At 33.5% G+C, this 19,645-nt stretch overlaps 4 protein-coding genes across 4 annotated transcripts; 1 reads left to right on the top strand and 3 right to left on the bottom strand.

Moving 5' to 3' along the window:
- The first annotated feature begins 2,060 nt into the window (after positions 1–2,060).
- LOC132060415 (flavonoid 8-hydroxylase 2, chloroplastic-like) lies at positions 2,061–7,581 on the top strand. The gene is made up of 7 exons (XM_059453462.1): positions 2,061–2,662; positions 3,494–3,690; positions 4,479–4,568; positions 4,673–4,853; positions 6,033–6,230; positions 6,821–7,008; positions 7,246–7,581. Exons 1-7 carry the CDS (start codon positions 2,132–2,134, stop codon positions 7,499–7,501), a joined length of 1,641 nt encoding a protein of 546 aa, XP_059309445.1. The 5' UTR covers positions 2,061–2,131; the 3' UTR covers positions 7,502–7,581.
- A 1,517-nt stretch (positions 7,582–9,098) lies between these two features.
- On the bottom strand, positions 9,099–11,166 carry LOC132061033 (uncharacterized protein At5g39865-like). The gene has a single exon (XM_059453916.1). It carries the CDS (start codon positions 10,214–10,216, stop codon positions 9,137–9,139), a length of 1,080 nt encoding a protein of 359 aa, XP_059309899.1. The 5' UTR covers positions 10,217–11,166; the 3' UTR covers positions 9,099–9,136.
- A 157-nt stretch (positions 11,167–11,323) lies between these two features.
- Positions 11,324–13,900, bottom strand: LOC132060414 (12-oxophytodienoate reductase-like protein). Its single transcript, XM_059453461.1, has 5 exons — positions 13,796–13,900; positions 13,321–13,461; positions 13,064–13,227; positions 12,358–12,468; positions 11,324–12,279 (listed from the first exon to the last, which is right to left on the bottom strand). The coding sequence occupies exons 1-5, from the start codon at positions 13,864–13,866 to the stop codon at positions 11,711–11,713; spliced, it is 1,056 nt and encodes a 351-aa protein (XP_059309444.1). The 5' UTR covers positions 13,867–13,900; the 3' UTR covers positions 11,324–11,710.
- A 2,930-nt stretch (positions 13,901–16,830) lies between these two features.
- On the bottom strand, positions 16,831–19,020 carry LOC132060413 (pentatricopeptide repeat-containing protein At2g35030, mitochondrial-like). Its single transcript, XM_059453460.1, has one exon. It carries the CDS (start codon positions 18,994–18,996, stop codon positions 17,092–17,094), a length of 1,905 nt encoding a protein of 634 aa, XP_059309443.1. The 5' UTR covers positions 18,997–19,020; the 3' UTR covers positions 16,831–17,091.
- Positions 19,021–19,645: the final 625 nt, after the last annotated feature.

Here is a 19,645-nt window from a genome sequence, read left to right as displayed (position 1 = left end):
AACTAAATTGCTTCTTTTCTTTCCTCTTTCTTTCTTTAGTTTATTTCTTATTAATGTACTCTTTACGTTTCAATTTATATGACAAAATTTGACTGAGCATGAATATTTTTATAAAATGAGTTCTTACACTTGTGCTATTAAATAAGTCATACCATTTCTGCGACCTATAAGACTTTTGAAACTATGATTTTAAACTCGTAATGATATTTGTGCAATTATTAAGAACTTACTATTAAGGATAAAATGAAAAGTTTAACTCGAATTGTCTTTAAATTTAAATTTAAATCAGCGATGCTTTTGAGACAAACTAAAATAAAATATTGTCACATAAACTGAATCTGAGGGAGTAATACTCATGTACTTTGAACAATATAAATGATTGATACAAGGAAAAGAAATCAAGAAGAGCATATATATACTTCAAAACTAGCTGTGGAAGCTCTCACAATTTCTACTTGTTTTGCACCATTTCAGTTCAGCTTGAGTACACCTAGATTTTCAAGAATCATATGTGAGAAACCCAACTTTCGTTTTCCTTTAAATCATCAACAATCCCATAAGTCAAGATTCAATTTCTTCACTACCAATACCACAACAACTACTTCCAAATGATGATGAACAAATTAGAACCAAGAATGAAAACCAAGAAGAGAAATTTGAGTGGTACATATGCACAATACAACAACAACAACAACAACAATATACAGATTCAGTGTAATCCACAAGTGGGGTCTGGGGAAAACAGGATATACGCAGATCATCATGCCTGGTGCTTTGGTGGTTCTAGTGTTCTCTATTCGGTGTCTAGTAGTTGTTTTGAAGCCTGACTAAACCAAATTCACATCAGGAAGTTTGAAGTAAAGTGTTCTCTAGCAAAGATGACTCTATATTTAAAAGCTCGAACTCGAAACCTTTTGTTAAAGATGAAAGAGTACTTACTACTCCACCACTTTGTTCGTCTCTAACCCTACGTACGCTCACCGGCCACCTGATCAATCAACTATATGATGTTGTTTTAAAGTATTGTTCAATCAACAATTCTGCTAATCTCTTGCCAAAACAATAGTTTTCTTGGAAAATTAAAACGGACCCTCTAGTTTCAATTTAAAGTTTAGCATACACAATATATTTATTTCCCGTTATCTCAATGTTTGTCGTACGTTTTGACAAATTGAACTCGCGCGAAATATCTAAGATTTTAACTAAACAAATACTTAATACGCCATGTATTTATATTTGATGTGAATAGGTACAAATAATATTTAACCATTCAGGTGTGAATTTTTTAATTTGATTGACGGGTTGTTATCGTTTGGAGGTTTTTTTTTTTTTTTTTTGGGGGTGGGGGGGCGCTCTCACGTGATTACAGTATATATACTTATCTTTTGTGTCTACTTCAAGATTATCACAGTCATCTCATTTGTCTATAATGCAAGATTATTAAAATAGGAAAAGTTTTCGCACTGGCATTTTCAAACCTAAACCCTTGTTGACGATATTTGCTGGCAGATAGTTGGCAAATTTGTAATTTTCACTAAACATAATTGCGATATTCATGGAATAACATGAAACATCATCATTTGTTGCCATTATAGAATTAACATGGTGACCCATTCACCATTTTTTTTTTTTTTTGCCATACGAAATCAAGAAACTAAATTGCTTGCTTTTCTTTCTTCTACCTTTCTTTCTTTCTTTTTATTAATTTACCCCTTACTTTTCAACTTATGTGGTAAAGTTTGATTTAGCATCGAGTTTTAAAAAATAAAAAAGACTTTCAAAAGTTGTGTTATTAAATATGACATAACATTTATCTGTCTAACTATAATACTTCTGAAATTGTGGTCTTAAATATTTTATGATCTTTGTATAGTTATAAAATAAAAAATTCAACTCGAATTGTCTCTAAATTTAATTGTGGTTTTAAATATATCATGACCTTTGTATAGTTATAAAATAAAATATTTAATTCCAATTGTCTCTAAATTTAAATTTGTGATTCTTTTCTAAACGAACTAAAAATAAATTACTGCCACATCAACCGAAAAAGAGGGAGTAGTACTCATCTACTTTGAAGAATATAAATGATTGATATAGAAATAGAGGATATCATATACTTTTAAGACTAGCTATGGAAGCTCTCACAATTTCTACTTGTTTTGCACCATTTCACTTCAACTTGAGCACATCTAGATTTTCAAGAATCACATGTGAGAAACCAAAACTTTATTTTCCTCTAAATCAACAACAACCCGACAAGTCATATTTCTCCTCAAATCAGCCACACCAAAATGCAAGATTCAATCTTTTCACATCCAATATTTCTAATTCAACTATCTCAACTAATGAACCACAACTACTTCAAAATCAAGAAGAGAAATTTGACTGGTATGCACAATGGTACCCCATAATGCCAATTAGTGAACTTGATAAGAGGAGGCCACGTGGAAAAAAAGTGATGGGAATTGATGTGGTTGTGTGGTGGGATAAAAATGAGAAAGAATGGAAAGTGATGGATGATTCTTGTCCTCATAGATTGGCTCCACTTTCTGAAGGAAGAATTGATCAATGGGGAAGATTACAGTGTGTGTATCATGGCTGGTGTTTTGGTGGCTCTGGTGATTGCAAGTTCATTCCCCAAGCTCCTAGGGATAAGCCTCCGGTAATTAATCTGTTTTGTTATTTTAGTTTCTCCCCTCAGTGTTCGATATCTTTTTTGGGGCTCGATCAATCTGAATTCTCGTTGAAAAATCTCACTTTGAGCGTAAAACGCTTCCTACCAAAACGACTCCAATCTATTCTCGATGCTTGAACACGAGCATGATCTGATTAAGAATTAAGGAATGCTTACGTACTACTCCACCAAAATCTTTACTGGTGTCATTTTTGTCTCTTGTTTAAGTTTCTGGTATATCCATCTGTTAAGAAAATCATTTGATAGCATTATTACTATCTCTATTTCCATTTTATTTGCGTTGTTTTCTTTTTATTAGTCTATTTAAAAAAGAATGATGCATTTCTATATTAAAAAAATAATTTAACTTTAAACTTGTCATTTTACACTTAGTGACAATATTATTTATTTTATAGTCATAGAAATGTCAACGCATATCAAAAAACTGCAAGCTTCAAAAAAACAAAAAACAAAAAAAAAAAAAAAAAAATATATATATATATATATATATATATATATATATATATATAGAAGTTATCCTCTCTTGGTTTTTCAAAGTAAGAAATATTTGGACTAAATATTTTTTTCTTTTTGCTAAAGTTGGACTAAATATTTTTTCTTTTTGCTAAAGTAACAGATAAAAAGAAGTGGATGAGAGAGCATAATTAAGGAACTGGCAGTAGATCTATCTGTAAAAATGCAACTTTTTTTTTGTTTAACTGTGAAGATTATGCTTTTTGTTGCCCTCCATATTGCCTAAATTCAAGACCTTAGTATTTTTTAACAGTTCTTTATTTTGTTTCTGTATTGTTTTTGCAGGTTCACACTTCCAAAAGAGCATGTTTAGCAGTGTATCCAAGTGTTGTGCAAAGTTACATTCTTTGGTTTTGGCCCAACTCTGATCCTTTACACAAGGACATACACTTAACAAAAAGGCCACCTTATATTCCACTTATTGATGATACTTCATATAGTTTGAATGCTAAATCCACATTAGTTAGAGATATCCCATATGGGTAAGCAAACACACACACACATATATCCTTGTGAAGATTTTTTTGGTGTATTTAGTATGACCAAAAAAAAATCTTTTGTAAGAAAATAAGTCATTTTAATTCTACAAAAAAAAAAATGGATCTTAACATCAGCTCTACCTACCTCTAGGAGATAGGGGTAAGGTTTACGTACAGTATCCTTTTCAGACCCTACATGTGGAATTTAACTGGATATGTTGTTGTTGTAAAAAAAAAAAAAAAAAAAAAAAAAAGGAAACTTATTTTCTAATGTTTGGTTATCAAAAAGTATTTTTGAGAGAAATATTTTATTTATTTTTTGTGAGTACTGGACCACTCAGGTATTCACCCGGAATAATCTTTTTATTAAAAATAAAAGAACCTCAAAAAAAGAATAAGTACAAGTAAGGGGGTAAGCATTACCTTACAAATAGGTCAAGCACCTCTACTATTACTAGCAAGAATGTAACAAATAAGAACATGATACTCTATGATCATACTCTTAAGAAATAGTGATACTTTCCACCAAAAGAGGAAAAATGAATTTCCTCACTTTTCGGCGGAAAACATTTTCCTACACAGTTATTTCAATTCTAAACATTAGATATTTGGCTAGTATTTAAGGAAAAGTTCGAATGTTAATCTTGTTTATGATAAGTTGTATAAGTTGTTTTTTTTTTTCTTTTTAACAAGTGATATCAACCTATTGTTATAACTTCATAAAAATTAGTTCGCATATTAATATTTAGCCGTCTTTGAAATGTAATGTGGCAAACTAACCATTTTTTCAGGTATGAAATTCTGATTGAAAACCTCATGGACCCTTCTCATATCAACTATGCACATTATCGCATAATGAAAGTTCCAGAACTGCCAGACAGATAAGAAACTATTACAAAACCCTTATATATACGATGGTTATTTGTGATATTTATTTGTATCTATATTTTATATACCCAACTAACAACATACATATAATGTGCACTGTAAAGGCTGATAGAGAAGGAGGAATGCCATTTGATATAAGCCCTGCAAAATTAGATTTAAATGGATTTACTGCAAAGCAAGGGACTGGTGACCACAAATTTATAGCCCCTTGTGTGTACTATGGTCCATTTGGTCTTGCAGTTGAAGACAATTTCGATAAGGAATCTTCAGAATCAGAGGTAATTATCTTCTTTTAAAAAAAAAAAAAAATTAATTAAGTTGTATTTAAACAATATTTATATCGTCATTTAAAAGGCAATTATAGGTAACCCTTTAATTATATTGAATTGAGAAAAGATGCAAATATACCTCTCAACTTCGTATTTAGAGTAGATATACCCCTCGTTAAAAAGTGATGCATATATACTCCTGCCATTACACAAATAGTGCAAATATATCCTTTTCGCTAACATAATTGTTTTACAATCATTTAGCTTATTTTTTAATAAAATAAAATGCCACGTGACTTTAAAAAAAAAAAATCTACCCTTTTTTTAAGTAGACTTATTTTTTTAAGGCCACGTAGTAATTTTTTTCCTGATGGGTAGGGTCTGGTTCGATTATAAAAATGAGTAGACTTATTTTTTGTAAAGCCAAGGAGATATATTTTTTAAACGAACCAGACAACCAATTAGAAAAAAATTGCCTCATGGTTTTAAAAAAATAAGTCTACTAAAAAAATGTGTAGACTTATTTTGTAAATTTTTTTAAAGCCACGTAATATTTTCTTAGTTAAAAAATAAGCTAAATAATTTTTTAAAAAAAATTGTTAGCAAAAAGGGTATATTTGCACCATTTGTGTAACGACAGGGTATATATGCACCTCTTTTTTAATGATAAAGATATCTGCTCTAAATCGCAAAGTTAGGAGATATATTTTTGCACCTTTGCCCTATTGAATTTTAGAAAAGAGAGAAGTTTACAATTTTAGTCCTTGAAATATCAATTAATTTTAATTATGGTCCTTGTAATATATAGTTTAGCATATATAACCTTCAATTAATTGAAACGTACATTTTTATCGCTCTGCTCGTAAATCTTCACAAACTTAAAGAATTATTTACGGTTCAGCTATTTAATTTCTCATTATGCTACAAATTTGTAGTTTTGTACTATTACTTGAGGATAATATAGTTTGGAGAATAATGCATATAGCAGAGTCCATTTAAAGGGACAAAATGTACCCGTTTAAATTTGTTCAAGGTTAAATATGCTTATATTAGTGAAATATAATAAGAGTAAAAAATCAAAATTCACCAATAATTGAGTAGCCAAAAGTGCATTTACATTCCAAAAAACAATTTAATGTTCGTCTGTATATATTTATAGCTTATATTTTATGTGAATATTTGATGCAGGAACAATCATCATCAGATAAGATAAAGAGACTATTTCTAGTATTTATATGTGTTCCAGTTAGTCCAGGTAAAAGCAGATTGATAATAACAACGGTCAGAAACTTTGCTGTTTGGGAGCATAAAATAATTCCTCCATGGATATTTCACCTCGAAGTTAACCTAATCATTGATTCTGATTTATTTTTACTTCATCTTCAGGTAAATCCTCTTACAATTTTGTTAACATAAATTGTTGTTTCTCCGTTGAAATTGATTATCGCTCTCTTTGTTCCATTTTATGTGACGTTAATCTTAAGAATGATATTGTTTTGTATTTAGAAACTATTTAACTTTAAACTTCTTGTTTTACCCTTTAATGAGATGATTCCATGACCTGTTTTAATTAGGACGCAAATTTCAAAGATCTTTCTTTCTTTCTTAAACTATGTATACAATCCAACACATCGCATAAAATGGCACGGAGAGAGTAAATGTTAACGACAATAAATTTAGAGTTCGTTTAGCCAAACTTTTTTTAAAAAAGTTGCTATATTGAGATGTACTTTTGTCAAAAGTGGCATTTCAGAGAAACAATTTTTTTTTCAAGAAAAATAAAATGAACCACTTACTTTTTAGATTTGTTTAACCAATATGATCGGAAAGCGCTTTTGTCAGTTAAAGAAATAATTTGTCTCTGATCAATATTTTTAAAATTTATTTTTGAATGTCAAATTGAATAATATGACATATAAAAATTTATTTTACAATTTTGTAATCTTTAATTAATCCATTTTTTTCTCTTTTTGAAGGAGCACAAGCTAAAGGAAAAGGGTGCACACAATTGGCAAAAAGCCTGTTATGTGCCAACAAAGGCAGATGCACTTGTGGTTGGTTTTAGAAAGTGGTTGAGCAAATATGGAGGTGGCCAAGTTGATTGGGCCACAAAGTTCACTGGTGACCTCCCACCAACTCCTTTTAGGGAACAACTTCTTGACAGGTATGTTTTCCGTAGTATTTATGTAAATCGTTTCATTCAAAAGTTTAAATCATAGGGAAACAATTTATCTTTAAACTTCTCAATTTACCTCTAGTGACATTTTTTTACCGCCATAGAAACCTCGTGACATGTTTAACACCACACATTCAAAAAATATTATTTTTCTTTTTTAAATTTCGGTATTCCAGCCAAACTCCGTAACATAATACTTAAGTGCACGAATACCTCTTTTGACAGGTACTGGACACATACAGTGCAATGCACCAGTTGCAGCAAAGCATATAAAAGTTTGAATGCACTTGAAATCATTCTGCAAATTATCTCCTTTGCTTCAATTGGAATTGCTGCTGCAGCAAAAGGGAGTGTGATATCAATAGGTGCAAGGTATTTTTTGGTATTCTTTGCATTACTATGCTTCGTGGGTTCAAGATGGTTATCTAAATTTATATACAAAAGTTTCCATTACCATGATTATGATCATGCCTTTCGTTAAATGGTGTATATAAATATAAGTTGTATTGGAGCTTGTAAACAATATGTATTTGGATAATGAGATACTTGTATTACTAAGGATATGGTGGACGAGATTCCTCCGTTCCTAATCAAAAAAGCTTCGTGTTTGAGTCCTGGAAATGGAGAAATTGAAGAACTCCCCCCTTTCATGGACCCTATGCGGCCAATTCAGATTAGTCGAATCAGTAATACAGAAAATTGGATGATTAACTAAATAAATAAGTAAATACTAGTACTTTCTTTTTGGCTCAAGATAACTGATTAAGGGGGATTTACGTAAATGTTCTTTTTTGGTCACCATTTAGATTTTGTCCCATTTTCTAAAAGATGTGCAAATATAGCTCTTGAAACTGACAAAACATCAGTCTATAAAATTTTAGATCATTGTCCATTGTTTTCTTATAAAAAAAAAAAAAATTTGCTCCAAAAGGATCTTTAAACTGTTATCTAAAAAGTCCATAAATTACAAGAAAACTTTAAAAAAGTATCATTTACTAAATAGCTATTTCAAAATGAGGCAACCGACGAAAATTTCTGCTATTAAGATGCCCCAATACTGTGTTGTAACTATCCATGGGCTTCTTTCAACATCTCTACTTAATAATGTCACTCTTGTCAAAAAATGGAAAAGTTGGGGCATAACCACCGGCTAACATCCTTATCATTATTAAGGAATGGACCATAACTAAATATTTCTTTTGTGATTTGACATTTTGCATTTGCCACTTGGTTCATTGTAAGGCAAGACGATTAGCAGCCACCGACAGTGAATGATGCAGACTAGTTCTGCCAGCTTATTATATTGTTACACTAAATAAAAATCATCTCCATCTAGGTGACTTTTTAAGCTAACCAAAAAATGTTGTCACACTCGTATCGGATCCTTGCACTACTTTTGAAGGACTCAACACCCACCTGTCGATATTATTGTAGAATCCGAGCAACATGAGAGTACAGAACTTACTTAAACATGTACCTACTAAGAATATGGTAATGCCCCAAGCAACTCATCATGTCAAGTGAACTTTCATGTTGCATAAGGTATTAAACCAGTGAAGCATTCACTTAAGGAAAACTTAACAATAATAAAGTTCACTCCAAGGCATCATAGTTGAAGCCAGAGCCACTTACTTTCATGACAGCAGCCAGAGGAATCATAATTTCTTATGGCATATAAAACACATCAATTCCTTTTTGCTAGCTTAAATTACATATACGTAGCGTTTTCTAGCACATTCATGCTGAGACTATAAAAGATGAGTAAACAAAAAGAATAATTGAATCGTGAGTCTCACGATCTGTATATTCGTAAATTTCGATCTGTATATCAATAGTAAGGAAAGAGCAGTCACACTAACTCAAAGAGGGAGAACACTTACAAACTAGACTTGTTTGAGGGTAAGCAAACAAGTAGCATATATGGATTTTATTACTTATGAGCCGCTCAAAGAGAAAATGAACATGAATTGCTCCAGAGCTACATAATATAGACAGTTGAAACAAAAAGGTATAATTTTGCACCTACACATATCCATATACTATACACCAGTAATAACTAAGAAACCTCAGATAAATAAATCAGTGAATCATGCACTTGATCAATCAAGAGCCGCATTCAAGGACAACATCCAGGGCAACGAATTAATCCATTTTCGTTGCAATGCGGACACCTAAGTGACTTCCCTTCCTCCTCTTCAAACAATTTCCGGCTTCCATTGCAACCAAGACACGGTATAAACCTCGCCTCACCACAACTTTCACAAGTAAATCCATCATCCATAACCGGAAAACCTTCCAAAAGCTTAACCAATTCACCAGTCTCATGAAGTTGCTTAATCTCTTCTACACCACCAATGTCCTTCCCTCTTATAAACACTCGAGGCAAGCTCATTGCTTTACCTTCCAAAACATCTTGTAACTCCTTTTTATATGATGAATCCATTGAGATATCCCTTTCGTCTACACCTACCCGACATCCTTTAAAGATCATACGCACGGAGCAGCAATCTTCATAAGTCTTCCTGATTCCCCTCAAACTAGTAAAATACAGAACAATCCTATCTTCAATACCACTTAAGTAGATATCACTATTAGGCAACAACGAGCTCAAAGAACTCGAACTATCATTCGATGACTCCACAGACATAACTGTTTCCGATACTTGATGCTCAAATTGTTTGGTAGACAATGCTTTTCTATAACTTAAAGCTACATTAGGATCCATTTTTGCCTCAGACAAATGCTTCCACAACGGCTTCATATCTGAATGCTCAACAATCTCATACGACTTAACAAACTCTGTGTCTAATTCTTGATTATCATGAACTTTACACTTGGACTTTCTAGGGGACTCTTCCACAGGGGACTGAACCATATGAAAATCTAAGTCATCAAGGCCTTCCATGAGCTCCCAAGTGTTGATTGCTGAATCAGGAGATAAAGGGTCTTGTTGATCATCGAGCACAAGTGATCCATAGGTAGAGGAAGTAAGTGAAACTAAGTGATTGGTGTCACCTTTACAAAGAGGTGGATGGTGAATTAGAGGTGTCGGTAGGAAGAGTGTTCTTGAAATTGGAGTTGAAGAAGAATCAGAGAAGGAATATGGGGACTGTGAAGTTGTAGATGAAAATGAGTTTGATTGGTTTTGTAGATCTCTGGTAACAATGTCATAAGAACGAGAAACAGAACAACCCATGAATGGAAACACAGAAAAATACCAACAAAAAAAAAAAAAAAAAAATTGAATCTTTGTGCAAATACACCAAGAAAAATCTAGTCTTTAATGGACTGAAAGTTGCTGATGAGCTGAGAAGTACAAGTAATAAAACCGATGCACATTTGAATATTAGTGCTACAAGCTAGCACTAAACAGTTGACGTGTTTGATAAAACTGCTAATATGGAACGAAGATCAAGTTATGAGTTTTGTTTTGGATTTTTTTTTCTTTTTTTGAGAATTAGTAAAGATATTGAAGATCTAGCTCTTTATATATAGTCAGTGTAACCGAAGCACATATGTGTATCTAGTCAATAGACTACACGTACTCCGAACTAATTATTAATTTATAAATATAGGATTGTATAATAAGGACATAAGTTTATGTTGAAACGAACAACGTGGGTATGTATACAGTGGCGAAGCCACATGTACTTAAGGGGTGTCAACCGACAACCCCTTCGTCGAAAAATTTCACAACTGCGTAGCTAGGTAAATAATTTTTTTTTATGTATATATATACATATTGACACACATATTGACACCCGTTGGCTTTTTCCTGCATTTACCTCTTTATAATTTGATCCCATTAGTGAAAATTCTAGCTCTCCCACTGTATGTATGTATGTATACGTTTGTGTATATACATATAGTGAGGTTGGTGAGGAAGGGGTTGTCATTTGTCAATTACAGTTGGGAGAAGACGATCTTAAGTACAGAAGAAAAATGAAACAAATGCAGCGGTTGGAAGTCAGAAAAGCTGATTTGTATACTTGGAAAATGCAAGGGTGAAGGCCTACCACTTGTGCTAAGAATACTTCAATAGAAATATACATGACCATTATCTTTTTGTTGTTCCTCTGAATAGAAGACTTGGTTCTTAGGTAGTGGATACATAGGATCTCTTCACTCTGTGGATATATAAAAAAAATTATGATAGGGAGTGTTCCCTTTTAATGGGACGCAGCTCGGATTAGTCAAAACTCCAATGCTAGTCCGGGACGAAAAAAACATAATATAAATGCTCGACAATGGTCAAGATTATAAGCAAATATGAGTGGGCACATTTAACTGTTTCATATAAATTACATCATAATTTGACACATTCCGAATCCAAGAAGCTAGCTTGTAAATCATCATCATTTATCTTACCAAAACTAGAAGATAAAAGCTATGTTGTTCGGATTCTTCAAAAATATTGCCACACTCATGTCGTATCCTTAAAAAATGTACTATTTTTGGAGGATTCGGCATGCACTCGTAGACCATTTTAAAGAGTCTGAACAACATAAGGATAACATTACACAACTTCTTGAACACATCATACAAAGTAAGCTTCCCAGAACAACATAGGATAACATTACACAACTTCTTGAACACATCATACAAAGTAAGTTTCCCATTGTTTAGAAAACAATACCCCCTTTATCAACTAGAAGCTGCAAACTCCATTATTTTTCACAAAGATTAAAACCTAACAAGCAACTTCAAGAGATGGATAATCAGTGTAACCCAAAACTGGATCAGTCTTATAGAAAGTGCTCCTACCATGCTTGTTCAATGGTGCATTCACTTCAAAACGCTTAGGCAAATCAGGATTTGCCAAAAACAAACGTCCAAATGAGACCAAATCAGCATAACTTTCAGCTATAGCTTCATCTCCCTCAGTTTTATTGTATCCACCAGAAGCAATAAGTGTCCCTTCAAAAGCCTTCCTAATTGATTTGAGGCAACCAGGTTCATCCCTTGGCTCGAACACATGAAGATATAAAACTCCGAGCTTAGTAAGTTCACTAGCCAAATAAGTCGACAGAGCTTCTGGGTTAGAGTCCTTTTTCAAGTACACTTCGGAAAACAAAGAGAGCTTTACGCCAACTCTGTCTGCTCCGATTTCTTCCACAACTGCTCCTATAATTTCGAGAGCAAGTCTACAACGGTTCTCGATGGTTCCACCATATTCGTCTGTCCTATCGTTGACTTGATCGTTCAAGAATTGATCAATTATGTAGCTGTTTGCAGAGTTGATCTCGACTCCATCAAATCCTTCAGTTTGAGGATTATCAACATCTTAATAAATGACCATTTATCAAGTAAAAGTTGTCAAATTAATGGAAAACTCACCAGCTTCAATGGCATTGTGGACTGCAATTCTAAAATCGTTGACAATGAGAGGGAGATCATTAGCTCCTAGTTGTTTTGATGTTGGTCTGAAGTACTCACCATCATCAGGTACTACACATAGTGAAGACAAGTAATTGGAAATAGATACCATCAGTAAGAAAAAAATAAAACAATACATGAACAAGAGCATTTATTATGTTTTATCCATTAATAATATGTGCTAAGAAAGTAGATATTAGTATAGTAATTCAATCACAAAATTAAGATAAAGGTTCTTATCATTGGTCTTATTTTACTTTTAAAATTATGGGTTCAAAATACAATATTTGTGGCAATTTTAGTGAACTTTTATTTATAAATATGTGTTGGGCATCGAAAATACTGGGTTCGGGTAAGTCCGGTGTCCAAACGCCAAATCTACCCCTGTAGTAGTTCAAGAGGTGAAAATTGTCCAACACCATACCCTCAACTAATGTTACATTCTAGCACGTCTTCCCACCCTTCCTCGCCACGATTGAGGCTCAAGAGCGTGATAAAGGTCCAACATTGGGTAACTTATTATCGGAAATGTCTAAAACTTTGAGTTTGTGCCTAGCTCAAACGTAAATGCTAGCTCGAGAGATAATAAGGATTGTCTAATACCGTGTAAACATGAGAATCTAGCAAGAAATATATCAAATCCAATTTCATTTAATGAATTTATTACCTGCATTCCAAGCTATAAGGAAATTGTTGAGGCTCGAGTTCGATAGTCGCCCTGGATGCCAAAGCTGACAAAAAAAGATACCACCTTTGCTATGAACCGAGTCAACAATGGGTTTCCAAGCCTCCTTTTGATCTTCTGTCCAAATTCCAGGCATATTTGGGGACCTTCAGGTACAACAACAATCAAAATCTCAATCCCAAGATTTGAAGGTTTTCATAAACAGAAAAACATACACAGGAAATATTGCAGTCTTTTACCCATTGGAGATGTCAGAAGCACTAGTTGATTCAGAAATGAGAAATCCCCCTTTAGTGGCTCTTTGTGCATAATATTCAATAGCATGTGGCTGTGGAGTATTATGGTATGATCTGTTCCTTGTCATTGGTGGCATCACTACTCTGCATAATGCAAATACACAATATTCTTCAACAGCTCAAACACATAAAATGAAAAGCATTTTCTGTTGTTTTCCTTGCAAATCATTTTTTGGTAACCAAACACACGAAAATAACTTTTTCATGAAAAATGATTTTCATCGTATCAAACCCGCCAGACTAGACTAAGAAGTAAATTCATGTAAATAGATGAATATTTACACAGTATTTACTTCTTAGTCTAGTCTGGCGGGTTTGATACGACGAAAATCATTTTTCATGAAAAAGTTATTTTCGTGTGTTTGGTTACCAAAATGATTTGCAAGGAAAACACCAGAAAATGCTTTTTACACAGTACCTATGAGAGAGCTCAAAACTCCCCATTTTGTAAGGAGTAAGGAGAGGAAATGGGGTTGAGTTTGCTGCCATCTCTCAATATGATTTTCTTTTCTTGTTTGCTTCATAAAACTAGCAAATATCCAAATTTATAGACAAGCTTGATCAATATTTAAATGTGTATCTCTTATAATTATGCTAACTTCATGTGGGCTGTGGCAACTAACAATATTAGTACTATTTCTAATGGTATTTTTAATATAAAGTTGTATAATGACTTCTACAACTTGGATTTTAAAAAGACTTTGTATGACAACTTGGTAACACTGCGGAATGGTTTAAAGATGCTTGATTTTTAAGTGCGTTTTACCATTTCAAGAATGGATCAAATAAAGCGCCCTATTGTGAAATCCAACTTATTTTCTGTTTCTTTTTGTGTCCGTACTGGGAACATAAACTCACTGGGAACGTAAACTCATATATGTTAAAGAGAGAAAAAAAAAATCCATATTCAAGTGGATAAGAGCAAACCTTAATTTTTTTCAATTAGCAGCCCTAGTGTGCTTCATGGTCATATTTGGTCTTTGCCCGTGCAATATTATATTCTATATTGATTAACATGCATGAGGGGCGGTTGATTATAAAATTGAAAGACTCCCACTACATAATTGAGTTAATATGAAGAGTAAAAATAGCTGAATCAGTTTGTAGTATACTAACAAAATCTTAAGCAAGCAAAGTGTCTTCATCATCATTAATTAATTCTTAATTTGTCGTCTCTTCAATGGGAAGATATGTTATAATATTTGCTTTTGGACTGCAGTAATTTTGTTTCTTGCTTTTGAATAACTTTATTTTACTGTAAGTAATTAGTTAGTTAGAAATATATTCTGCAAAGATATTCTAGGCTAGTTTATGATTATTTTTTTCCTATAAATGCAGAGCTAAACATAACTAAATAATATAATTCCCTTTGATTGTATTGCAGTATATTTCTCTCTCAGTATTTTTTTCTTTACTATTTCCTACGTTTCTTTGTTAAAAACCAACAATTGGTATCAGAGCCATTTTCTTGGGGGACCTGTGAGTGAGATTGATTCTGAAAATAGTTTTTCTCAAATAGCTCCTCCTGTCTTTGATGGTGAAAATTATCATATATGGGTAGTAAGAATGGAGACTTATCTTGAGGCTTTAGATCTTTGGGAGGCCGTGGAAGAGGATTAAGATGTTCTTTCGCTCCCAAATAGTCCCACCGTGGCCCGGATCAAAAGTCAAAAGGAAAAGAAAATCAAAAAATCAAAAGGCGAAAGCAACTTTGTTTGTTGGTGTGTCTGCAACAATTTTCGCGAGAGTTATGGCTCTCAAAACAGCAAAAGAAATTTGGGATTATCAGAAGGAAGAATACACAGGACATGAAAGAATACGAGGCATGCAGGTTTTGAATTTACTAAGGGAATTCGAATTGCAAAAGATGAAGAAATCTGAGACCGTCAGAGAGTACTCCGACTAGCTTCTGGGCATTGTTAACAAGGTAAGGTTGCTTGGCACTAAGTTTAAGGATTCAAGAATCATTGAAAAAATTCTTGTTACGGAACCTGAAAGATACGAAATATCCTTATGTACCTTGGAAAATATAAAAGATTTGTCCAAGATTACTTTGGCAGAACTGCTAAATACATTGCAGGCACGAGTGCAAAGGAGGCTTATGAGGCAAGATGGTATGGCTGAAGGAGCCTTGATAGCCAACCACAAGACTCAAAGCAAGGACGATAACTCAAAGAAAAATTATCCACCTTGCTAGCATTGTGGCAAAAAAGGTCATCATCCATTTAAATGTTGGAAGAGGCCAAATGCACAGTGCAAGATCTGCAACCAACTTGATCATAAAGCAGTGATTTGTAAAAACAAATCTCTAAATTATGAAGTAGATGCACAAGTCGCCAATGAAGAAGAAGAAGAAGAAGACCACTTGTTTGTGGCAACATATTTTTCAACCAAGAAATCTGATTTTTAGATGATTGACAATGGTTGTACAAATCACATGACATATGACAGAAATATTTTTAAAGAATTTATGTCAATGGAAAACAAGAAAGTCAGAATCGGGAATGGTGACTATGTTCTTGCAATAGGAAAAAGGACTATTGCAATCAAAACTCGTTTAGGTACAAAAATAATTTCAGATGTTCTTTACGTGCCTGATATTGATCAAAATCTGTCAAGTGTTGGCCAGCTAGTGGAAAAAGGATTTAAATTGTGATTCGATGACAAGTACTGTCGAACCTTTGATGCCACTAAGCAGGAGATTTTACGAGTTAAAATAAGGAGTAAAAACTTCTCATTTAATCCAATAGAAGATGAACACATGCCAGAAAACTGCAAGACCAAAGATGAATTGGCAGATTTGTTCATGAAGTCAATTTCAGCCAAGTCTAGAGTTTGCAGATCCAAAACCAAGGAAGAGTGTTAGAATATTTGCTTTTGGACTGCAGTAACTTTGTTTTACTGCTTTTGAATAACTTTGTTTTACTGTTAGTAATTAATTAGTTAGAAATACATTCTGCAGAGATATTTTAGGCCAGATTAGTTAAAGATATACTCTGCAGAGATATTCTAGACTAGTTTATGATTATCTTTTTATTGTTTTTTCCTATAAATGCAAAGCTAAACATAGCTATATAATATAATTCCCTTTAATTGCATTGAGTATATTTTTCTCTCAATATTTTTTTCTCTGTTATTTCCTATGTTTCTTTGTTAAAAACCAACAAAGATACACATTATATTGCCAAAACAAAGACCAACAAGTGGCAGCAAATATAAAAACCAGTCAGCAAACAAACTTTTACAAAGTTGTGACACTTGATCAGTCAGGTCTCTTTCAAGGATGTTATACACGTTTCTCCTTCTCCTTATTTGATTTGTTTCATTAATATTGTTAGTCACAGTTTTCTAGTTGTCTTAACAAATAACAAGTAAATGATCTCCTATACATCCTTAAAATTTGAATAGAAGGAAATAAAAAAACAAATAGAGGAAATTGACTCTACAAAAATCTTCTTTGTTTTATCTACAAATTTCTTGTGTTATTGATCACTTACAAAAAGTCATCAGTGCTTTCTTACAATGAGCAATGCCCAACACGTCCCTCTTTGTGCCCTGGATGAACCAAAAATGGGGTACCAGTGTACCTACCATTACAATATAGGGAATCATATAACTAAAAAAACATTTGTAAAAGACAGTCTATCTTAGGAGAAAAATACTAGTAGTGATATTCAAAACTTGAACAGTGAAAGAAGAGGAGGAAACAAAAACTTAGTAGATGATAGGACATTCTTCTTCCATTGCAAAATCATCTATTGGTGCACAACCCCTCCTTTTCATTTTCATATGAAGGATTCCAAGTACTGAGCGAATAACCTCAGTTTCATAATGAGATGTATCACCAACTAAAAATACATTAACTCTGTTCCCAACTTCAATCCAGCTACAGCCTGGTTGCTTCTTCAATCCTCTGTCCTTCATTTGTGTCCTCACTGTTGCAGCTTCTTTCCACTTCCTTTTCGAAGCAAACAATTTCGATAACGACAAATAGGTCCCCGAACTTTTTGCTTCGACCCCTAACAGTTTAATTGCAGCCAATTTTCCTGTTTCTGAATCACCATGAAGATTACAACCCGAAAGAAGAGCACCCCAAATGAATGCTGATTCTGTTCTTGGAAGTCGTTCGATAACTTCCAATGCCTCTTTGAGTCTCCCTGCTCGACCGCATAGATCTACAAGGCATGTATAATGGTCTTCTCTCAATTTTATCGAATCATCTCTAGAAAGCTCATCAAAGTACTTTAACCCTTCCTCCACCAAGCCCGAGTGGCTGCAGGCAGCAAGCAATCCGACATAAGTCACATCATTTGGTTTAAATTCCATTTGCAGCATTTCTTTGAGGAGATTGATTGCCTCTCTTCCACACCCATGGTGAGCGTAAGCTGCAATCATAACGTTCCAAGAGATCAAATCTCTCTGGCCTCTCAAGCCATCATCAAATATTTTCCTTGCAGTTACTACATCTCCACATTTTGAATACATATTTATAAGTGCTGATATAACCACTTCATTCTCCTGATAAATTGTTTTGTTAATTACTTGGTGAATTTGCATTCCTTCACTAAGACCAGCTAAGTCACTGCAAGCACCCAAAACACTCACAAAAGTCCCTTCGTTTGGTGTCACCCAACCATCCATTTGCATATCGCAGAAATTTCTCAGCGCTTCTTCACTTCTCCCCTCTAACACATAGCCACTAATCATCGTTGACCAAGAAATGACATCTCTCTGCCTCATTTTATCAAACAATATTCTAGCCTTGCTTAGTTCCCCATTTTTTATCAAGCCCATGATCATTGTATTCCACGAAGACACAGTCTTCTCTGGCATCATCTCAAACAGTTCAAACGCTTCATCAAGTCTCAAGTTTTGTGTATACCCAGTAATCATCGCGTTCCAGGAAACCACATTCCGCTCGGGAATCCTATCAAAAAGTACTCTAGCCTCATCGACTTTCCCATTTCTCGACAACCCTACTATCATTGTAGTAAAAGACACCACATTCTTCTCAGGCATCTGATAAAAATACTCTCTTGCCTCGTTGATCCGCCCGTTCCGAACCAATCCTGCTATAACCATGTTCCAAGAAACCACATTTTTCTCTCCCATTTTCCTAAACAATTCCAAACCCTCATCGATTCTACCATTTCTTGCATACCCATCAATCATACTATTCCAAGAAACAACATTCTTCTCAGGCATTTCATTGAAAAGCATCTCAGCCTCAAGAATCCGATTCGCCTTCGCATAAGCAGCAAGCATAGCTGTCCAAGTAACAACATCTCTCATTGCATCAGTCCTGTCAAACAATTCCCTTGCTTTATCAATGTTCCCACATCTTATATAACCCGAAATCATCGCTGTCCATGATACGACATCTGGTTCAGGCATTTTGTCAAACAACTTCCTCGCTTCATCAACCTGACCCTCTTTACTTAGCTTGGAAATAATCTTATTTGACCTGGAAACATGTTGGTTACATGTGTAATCTATTCTGGGAAGTAAAGAATAATGCTTTATGGGTTGATTGATCAAGTGAAGTTTAGTTTGAAGCTTAATAATAGCTGAGTTGCAGAAAGGCCTGAGCTTTACTGGAGCTAGGAATAGTTTCAGCATCTCAAGTTTTGGAACATTGGAAATTATTATAGTAAAGAAGCCTTTGGTATAAACTATAAAGTCCCTTTTATGGATCCCTCCAAATTTAATAAAAAACTCAATAATGATATGGACAACAAGTGATAAACCGAAATAAAAAATATAAGCTTATTGATAAGTGAGGGCTTGTTTGTTTGTATGTATAAGGCACTATAATTTCCTTTGATAAAATCTAGCATTAGTAATGTTGTTGTTGGTTACCTTATTGATACTTGCATAATTGATGTATTTTTTGTGGGGATAACATGAGGAGTAAAAATGTCGGGTTAGTATATGAATGAATTAAAACAACTAAAATGACCCAAATAACCTCATGTAAAATATGATCTTTTTAGATAAACGAAACATATACTTTAATCCACTAGTAATATATATATATACTCCTGCTATATTCACTTTGTTTGTCGTAATTTGACTTGACAAAAAAGTTAACAAAGAATGAAGACATTTCAGACTTGCGATCTTAAATATTTGTTGTTATACAACTTTAAAAGTTGTGATCTACAATATGAAAAAGCATGTGAATGGCTATTAAAATACGTAAATCATAATATATAGGAACGTATCATTCTTTTTACAATAGAATAATAAAAAATTAATGCCAAATAAA

Source organism: Lycium ferocissimum, chromosome 6, assembly GCF_029784015.1.
Source record: "Lycium ferocissimum isolate CSIRO_LF1 chromosome 6, AGI_CSIRO_Lferr_CH_V1, whole genome shotgun sequence".
Taxonomy (NCBI): Eukaryota; Viridiplantae; Streptophyta; class Magnoliopsida; order Solanales; family Solanaceae; genus Lycium; species Lycium ferocissimum.
This window is presented reverse-complemented; position numbering and strand designations above follow the sequence as displayed.